Source organism: Propithecus coquereli, unplaced genomic scaffold, assembly GCF_000956105.1.
Source record: "Propithecus coquereli isolate 6110/MARCELLA unplaced genomic scaffold, Pcoq_1.0 Scaffold95, whole genome shotgun sequence".
Taxonomy (NCBI): domain Eukaryota; kingdom Metazoa; phylum Chordata; class Mammalia; order Primates; family Indriidae; genus Propithecus; species Propithecus coquereli.
Window position 1 is genome coordinate 6,228,202 of NW_012155840.1, and position 8,520 is coordinate 6,236,721.

Consider the following 8,520-nt stretch of genomic DNA (forward strand, 5'->3'; position numbering starts at 1 on the left):
AAGGCCAAAAGCTTTGCTACCCTAGGTAATATGAAAGCCAGGATTACCACAGAGACCACTTCCAACAGCAAGCATGTTGGTGCTCTGCTATCTCTTCATAGCCAGAAGTACAAAATTAATAAAAATTAATAGCTCTGCAAATATTTTATGTAATTGCAAATATAATTTTCTAAACTTTTTCAAACATGCATTCTTAGAATCTTCACCTATCTTCCAAACATAATTCAAAATCACTGCAATTGCTCAAGCTTCAATTTAGCATTGGCAGGATATAATCTAGGTATCAAAAGCAAAGAATTAATCATCTACTGGGATTTTTGTCTTAAATTTTTACAAAACTTTACATTAAAATTATCAGAAAGCCTGCTAAAACAGAGCCAGCAATCTATGGACCAATGACACTAAGGTGTCACCATAAGATGGTGAGGACAAAGGCTATGTCTTTCCCCATGGCTATTTCCAGGAGATAACAGTGCTTGGTAGTATAATCCATCTGTGTTAACTGTTGATGGACTGATGGAATCAATGAGTAAATGTCAATTGAAGATGGGGCTCTATAGGTGACAACAGGTGTTTCCATTTGAATCATTCTTGTGAAACTTTACAATAGAGAACAATGGAAATATTCTACACCCTCCTCTCTCTCATTTCTGAATTAGCAACATGCCATAAGCCCTGCTAACATCACAATCCAAGACAACTAACTATAAAGCAGCCCTGGCTCAGTCCTTACTGTCTATCCACTTGCCATGCCAAGATTGAGGCATGAAATCCTAGCACTGCCACAGTTTATATCATGTTAATGTTTTAAAATTTCTGTATTTTAGAATGTAAGATTATATCAATGCTTTCATTAGAACTAAATTTACATACGATTATATACAAGGCTTAGCAAAATACTAGGTCTTCACAGAAGATTTCAGTATTTTTCTTTAGGTACTCAGAAAATGAGCATCAAATCCAGATATAAAAATAAAAATATAATTCTTCCACATATACTCCTGACCTCCTGTGAACTAGAAAACTATTGCAGAAGCAACTTCCAAAAGCTCAATTTCACATAAAAGTTTTGACTCTGGTTATAGCATTACAACTATTAAGAGCACACAGAATGAAGAGTGCTTTCATTCACTTAAAATTTAGAATTTTCTTTTATAATTTTCCTAAGTATTTTATTTTCATACCTGTCCTTCACCTATAATAGTTGGGGAAGTTGGACTGAAAGACACCCATTTAGGTCAAAAATCGAAAAATAATAACAACAGTAATAAAGGAATATATTCAGTAGTCTATGTTGATTGCTACTTAAATAATGCTTAATTTCAATAGAGAACTAATATATTCCCCAAGTGGATTACATATATTTAGTTTAGAGATTTTTTGTTTATATAATCTGGCATCAATCCAAAAATGGGAACAAAGAAAACAGGCAACAAAGAAAACAGGAGTACTTCTGAAGGAAGTTAAACAAAGCAGGCTCAGCTTTTTCATATGTTAAATTTAGGAGTTAGAATAAATCAGAAGTCATCTAGCTTTTTTTTAAAGCATGGAACTCTTTATCAAATGGTTTATCAAAAAACCCAATATATAATACAGATAAAAAAGTAAGTGGGTGCAGTGGTTCACACCGTAATCCTAGCACCCTGGGAGGCCAAGGCCAGAGGATCCCTTGAGGCCAGGAGTTGGAAACCAACCTGAGGAAAAGCAAGACCCCATCTCTACCAAAAATAGAAAAAATTAGCCGGGCATGATAGTGTGCGCCTATAGTCCCAGCTATTTGGAAGGCTGAGCCCAGGAGTCGGAAGTTGTAGTGAACTATGATGATGCCACTGCATTCTAGCCTGGGAGACAGAGCAAGACTCTGTCTCAAAAAACAAAAGCAAGCTCCTCAGGCTTAAGTGGAAAAGGGTAGGACAGGCCACAGGCTAAGTTAGATGTATCCTCAACACCAGAGGGCACTGCAGAATATAGTCTGAAAACTACCAGACTACATGATCTCAAAAGCTCCTGAACTCTTGAACTTAGTCAATAGTTAGAATGGTTTCAAAAATAGGTCACACACACAAAAGCAAAAATTCCCAATCTTGCAAGAGATAATTTCCATATACAGTTTTTTCCTTCAAAAATCTGATAATCCCCATTAAATCCAATATTTAGAAAAAGAATAGAAGGAAAAAAATGTACCATATTGAATCTTTTTCTGAAAATGTGGGTCTACAGTAGAAAAATACTGTCTGGTTAAGAGGAGAAATTATGGCCGGGCATGGTGGCCCACGCCTCTAATCCTAGCACTCTGGGAGGCCAAGGCGGGCGGATTGTTTGAGCTCAGGAGTCCGAAACCAGCCTGATCAAGAGCGAGACACCGTCTCTACTAAAAATAGAAAGAAATTAATCGGACAACTAAAAATATATAGAAAAAAAATTAGCCCGGCATGGTGGTGCATGCCTGTAGTCCCAGCTACTCGGGAGGCAGAGGCAGAAGGATTGCTTGAGCCCAGGAGTTTGAGGTTGCTGTGAGCTAGGATGACACCATGGCACTCTAGCCCGGGCAACACAGTGAGACTCTGTCTCAAATAAAAAAAAAAAGGAGAAATTATGCACTACCCTATAGAGTACAGAACTTTGGAAACAGGCTCAAGATAGCACTAAAATTAATATAGGAAAAAAATCAGCATGAAAATAAAATTTGTTTTACCTGTCGGCTAGATTATGCACAGCTCCCAAAGTATCACTGTCTCTTCTGCAACCATTTTCCCGGTTATGTTGCTTAGGTGTATCTAAAGAAATAGAAAATTAATATTCTGAAATATAAAAATAAAAACAGAAAAATTCATCTTTAATTATGTTTGTACATTCTAATATGCAAGGATCTTTTAAAATTCTAGAACAACTTCTAGACAGAAGAAAACAGAAAAATTAGAATAATATAAACACTAATAGGAAAAGATAATTATTCAATTGCTGAGTGTAAAGTGATGGGCAGGAAAGTAAGAGAGTATCTAGTAGTACGCTTTTATAAAAAGACTAATAGCTCATGCTAAAAGAAGTTTCCCCAAAAAGTGACAGTCCATAATTCTCCAGTGTTATAAGCTTCATGTTTAAGTACACAGATCATGCAATTACCACATATGCCAGCAAGGCCAAAAAGTTACAGTACTTAGCATATTTCAGTGAAGCATTTACAGTATCAATCAACCTACATATTTATTCATCAACCTATCATTGAATAACTATGTACCACTACTGTACTAACAATGGCAACAAGAAAAAAATGGAGACTTTCCCTCCAAGGAGTCAGTCTAAGAAAAGACAGTGATTATAGGCCATAGTATTATGACAGAAGTATACACAAAATGCAGTATTTGCTTTAGCGTACTTTGCCTGGAACTCAAAGAACTATCAAACACTTCTAAAACGTGAACTTCCAGCTGGACTTTCTGAACACACACATCTGCCCTCCATCTCAAGGCAGGTGTAGAAATCTCCGAATGTACATGAGGAGAATCCCATGAATTCAAAAGGCTTAAGCTAAGCCTAGCAAGAGCCCTTTCCCAGATGAAGTGAGAACACAGTGCCAATACAATGCCAAAAGCTATCAAAATAATTCTATTGCCATAATCAATGACTGTCCAAAGCTACATGGAACCAGAACATTCTTCTATCTGAAGCTCCTTCTCCTTCATCAAATCATGCAGCATTTTCTATGTCTACTCTTCTGGTTGCACATACCCTGGGCCTTGCTCTCTGGCCTATAATTTTTCCCAACCAGTGTCCTTCCCAACTATGCCTGACTCTCAGACCAATTCCCCTAACCCAGTGATCAAGTTCTGTGCTAAATGCTGTCATGATCTTTGGCTTACCTGAACTATAACCTACACCTATTACTTGGTTCCAGTTTGGCTATATAATCTGTTCATTTTTTATTCATTCATTCCTCCAATTATCTATCTTCTATTTACTGAACCCAATTAAACTTTCTTATACATAAGTACTGTGCAATTGAGCAAACTGAATATGAAATACATATTCGATAGTGTGGAAATACGAATTTTTTAGGTGTGATAATAGTATGACAGTTGAAAAATTTGAATATGAGATATTACAAAATTATTGTTAACTTTTTAGGTGTGATAATGGCATGACAGTTACATAGGAAAATGTCCTTATTTTAATAGGAATGTATGCTGAAACACTTAAAGTGTCACAATGTCTAGAATTTACTTGGTTTAGCCACAATACATACATATACATATAAAGGAAATACGGCACAAGTTAATTATTGAAACAGGTGGTAGGTATTCAGATTAATTATTGTACTACTCTTTCATGTTAAAAAATTGTGAGCTTCCACTCAAAAATTTGTACATGAGGAAGGGGTTTCCTTTTGAAATGATGAAAATGTTCTGGAACTAGATAGTGGTGATGACTACACAACAGTGTGAATTTACTAAATGTCTCTGAGTTGTACACTTTGCAATGATTGAAATGGTGAATTTTATGTTATGTGCATTCGCCACAATAAAAAAATAACTAGAGGAAAAAAAGAATATAAAAATCTATTATAATAATGGGAAATAATGACAGGAAGAAGATTTAAAAGAGAAAAAGATAAATAACAAACCTTGAAGTGAAGCAGGATACTGGAAAAGAACACTCCTTGCATATACTTCTTCTGAGGCAGGATCAAAGGAGAGGGGAGACATAGGTGGTAAAAGATCCACAGCCTTAAAACAGAGAATTCACAATTTTAAAGTATACACATTTGCTAATTACCACAATAACAATGCTAAGTTAATCTATGAATGGATGATTTTATTTTTCCCTAACAAAGACAGAGTTACCAAGCATATATCCTGTAACTACTTTTAAACCAAAGAATACATAAGGAACAAGGGGACTACTTTGTCTTCCAACTATGTCTCAAATGTCACAGTACCTCATATCAAGAAGAAAGTCTCATTTTCTTTTTAATACAATCCTCTGAATCGAAAAATATTAACTATAAAGGACAACAGAAGCTTACTGAATATTCTATTATATATTCAGAAAACTTACATAAACCAAAACATACAAACTTTAGGCTCAGGAGCAAAGATGGCAAATATACATACACATAGCATTTCTAAGTCATTTGTAACATGATCAATCCAGAGATTGCCATATATTAAACTGCTCTCCAAAAGTAAAGTCAACATTACTTACTGGAGTTGAATTTTTTTTAATTAGACTGAAAGGAGACAGACCAAGAAATTCTTTCCATTTCTTATGCCATTCTCCTTGCTTTTCAACAACAGAATGTCTTATAGTTGTGAGATCTTCTCTTATTTTATACCTATGATAGCATTAAAAAAAACTTTATGTAAAATATGAATACACAAAAAAGTATTGAAGAAAATTTAAGAAAACAATAGCTATAGGGAAGGCGAAGGAAATATAACTGAAAGTTCAACAAATACAACACATATAAATTAAATAAATGCTCCTAAGTAAAGATGTAGAACCTAAAATACTTTTTCTCCTTGTAAAACCAGAAAGCAATCATACATGTATTAGTATCTTTAAAATACAATTTTTTTCCTGGCTCTAAACTTTAGTCAGAATTTTACTTCCACTCTCTGTCCCTTCCTAAAAGCAACTCATACCTCCCAGTCTTTCCGCTCATATTATATAAAAAAACTTTTCTGAGGCCCAGTTTTGTTATTGGACCCAATGAAAGAAAAACTAGAGAAAAGATCAAATTATTTCATAATTATCACTCAGGGCAAATTATTTACTCCACTAATTTTCCTATCTACTTCATGTGTCTTTCCAGGAGTTGATTACATAAAGCTTTGAGTACTAGTAAAATTCTCACACTTGTTTGACAAAGCTGAAGAGTTGTTAATTATGCAAGAGTTATACTGAGAAAACCACCCTACTCCTCCCACAGTAAAATAACAGAAAATCTTTTCAGTGTACCTCATATGCTTCAGATCTGATAATCTTTCCCTCTGAAATTTGGTCTCTTTTTCAAGGTGGCGAAGGTCTATTGTCAATCTTGGTTGGTCAGCCTGACAACGTTCATATTTCATTACTTTCAAGACTTCATTTAATAACTGAATAACTGTTAAGAGGTTCAATTTTCCAGCCTCATAAACATTTCCTATGTGCAACTAAGGATTCAGAGGGGGAAAGAAGTGATGAACTATAGGTTCTTAAGATAAAAAATTGTTACATATATTCATGTTTCTTACTATTATATAAAAAGTTTAGCTTAAAGTGAAAAAAAAAAAATCAGAAATCCCCAAACATAAAACTACATAAATCATTTTGGTCCAGTGAAAACTACTGTGGAAGATTTAACATACTATGATACATTTTTACATTATGCAAAAAGTTGAAAACTAGAATAAAAGAAATGCAAATAGATGGAAAGAAAAATAAAGATTGAGCAGAAAGAGAAGATTTGGGAAAAAGATCATAAATTTATTTGTTAATAAAAGTTACAGGCAGGGCGCGGTGGCTCACGCCTGTAATCCTAGCTCTCTGGGAGGCCGAGGCAGGTGGATTGTTTGAGCTCAGGAGTTCGAAACCAGCCTGAGCAAGAGCGAGACCCTGTCTCTACTAAAATTAGAAAGAAATTAATTGGACAACTAAAAATATATAGAAAAAATTAGCCGGGCATGGTGGCGCATGCCTGTAGTCCCAGCTACTCGGGAGGCTGAGGCAGGAGGATCACTTGAGCCCAGGAATTTGAGGTTGCTGTGAGCTAGGATGATGCCACGACACTCTAGCCCGGGCAAAAGAGTGAGACTCTTCAAAAAAAAAAAAAAAAAAAAGTTACAAATCAATGACCCCTAAAGGGTACATCCACATTTGGACATGTTTATTTGGCCTACAGAGTTGCAGTGTTTTAAAATCATTTGAATTAGTTGCCAATATTTTGAATCACAGATTTCACATAAAAATTACTATAGTAATTTTCTCCCAAAGACCTCATACTTCCTACTTTCTCTCTATTGCTACATATAATTACGAGGCTTCATTTATTACCTGCCTAGACTCTATAGGAATCTGAATTTATACATCTTGATTTTCATGTACTCTGAATTTCATGTGCCTACCATGTTACATATTAAAGTGAAAACTGGCTGGGCTCAGTGGCTCATGCCTATGATCCCAGCACTTTGGGAGGCCAAGGCAGGAGAATCACTTGAGGTCAGGAGTTCGAGACCAAACTAAGCAACACAGAGAGACCTCATCTCTACAAAAAATTTAAAAATAAGCCAGGTATGGCGGTGCATACTTGCAGTCCTAGCTACTCAGGAAACTGAGGCAGGAGGATCACTTGAGCCCAGAAGATCGAGGGTACAGCAATCTATGATCATGCCACTGCACTCCAGCCTGGGCAACTAAGCAAAACGCTGTCTCTAAATAAATAAAGTGAAAGCTCTTCAGAGTCACAAAAATATTTTATCTTTGTATCTCCTACATTATAATCAGTACCTACCATATAGTAGATGCTTTATGAAGTGTGCTTACTAAAAAAAAATAATAAACTATCCAGATGGACTTATTCTATGAGCAAGTGAAAATATTACATGGAGTTTGGGTTGAAGGGGAGAAACTGGCTGTTCAAGCCACAGAATTAGTAAGAAAATACAGATAAGTTTGTAATGAGGGAAAGAAAAGGAGGGCATTAAAACAACCATGGAAAATACTTTCATTTAAAAATTATACAGAGAAACAGGAACCAGTGGAAAAAAGTGAGAATAGCACTCCGCAAGACCACAGGAAAGCAGAGTCATTGAGGTCACAAAGGAAGAAAAGACTAAAAGAAATGCTTAACAGCATCAAGATAAAAGAGAAAACAGATGATAGAGACTTTTTAAAAGAACATTTGGCAATCAGGAGATCACTGTTGTTCTCTTTGAGAATTTATAAAGAACTAATACAGAATCATCTTCCTACTAAGAAACCTCATACTCTCTACACTATATGATGTAGCACTATACAAGGCATGGACAATTAATAAAAGTTGATATATATAAATACATATACTTTTAACAGTACCCCTCTTTATGGAGGCTTTACTAGGTATACTCATAAAAATAAATTCTGAAAGTAGTAGAAAAATATTGCAAGAAAAACAATATATAAAACAATTACATGAAAGTGTTCTCAAAAGCTTCCTTAACATCAAATTCTTACCTGACACATTTGTTTCTCAATTTCATCAAGTAAGAGCCTTGGAATATTAATAACAACATTAGTTCCATCTAAAGCATATTGGTTAACAAGACTAAGGACTGAACTAACAACTTCTCTCTCTTTTTCCAAGACCGTGAGTTTTTCCTCCACTGAAGCCCACAAAGACCGAACCTTTCAAAACAGAAAAAGACAAAATATTCAAGTCCAGACATAATCTGTACATATAGTAAAGAAATGTAAATATAAATATATGTTCACTCCAAGTAATAAATGGAATATTCCTGGAATGATTTCTAGTGAGAAAATAACTGTATTTTAATAGTTTATTAA

General features: G+C 34.9%; 1 protein-coding gene across 1 annotated transcript in view; it reads right to left on the reverse strand.

Moving 5' to 3' along the window:
• Window positions 1-8,520, reverse strand: part of HAUS6 (HAUS augmin-like complex, subunit 6) — a 29,917-nt gene that overhangs the window by 7,897 nt on the left and 13,500 nt on the right. Inside the window, exons 8-13 of the mRNA XM_012665008.1 lie at window positions 8,191-8,361; window positions 5,959-6,152; window positions 5,203-5,227; window positions 4,622-4,724; window positions 2,696-2,777; window positions 1,185-1,218 (exon numbers count right to left, since the gene is read on the reverse strand). Of these exons, the coding sequence (XP_012520462.1) occupies window positions 1,185-1,218; window positions 2,696-2,777; window positions 4,622-4,724; window positions 5,203-5,227; window positions 5,959-6,152; window positions 8,191-8,361 (609 nt within the window). The remainder of the gene's footprint in view (window positions 1-1,184; window positions 1,219-2,695; window positions 2,778-4,621; window positions 4,725-5,202; window positions 5,228-5,958; window positions 6,153-8,190; window positions 8,362-8,520) is intronic.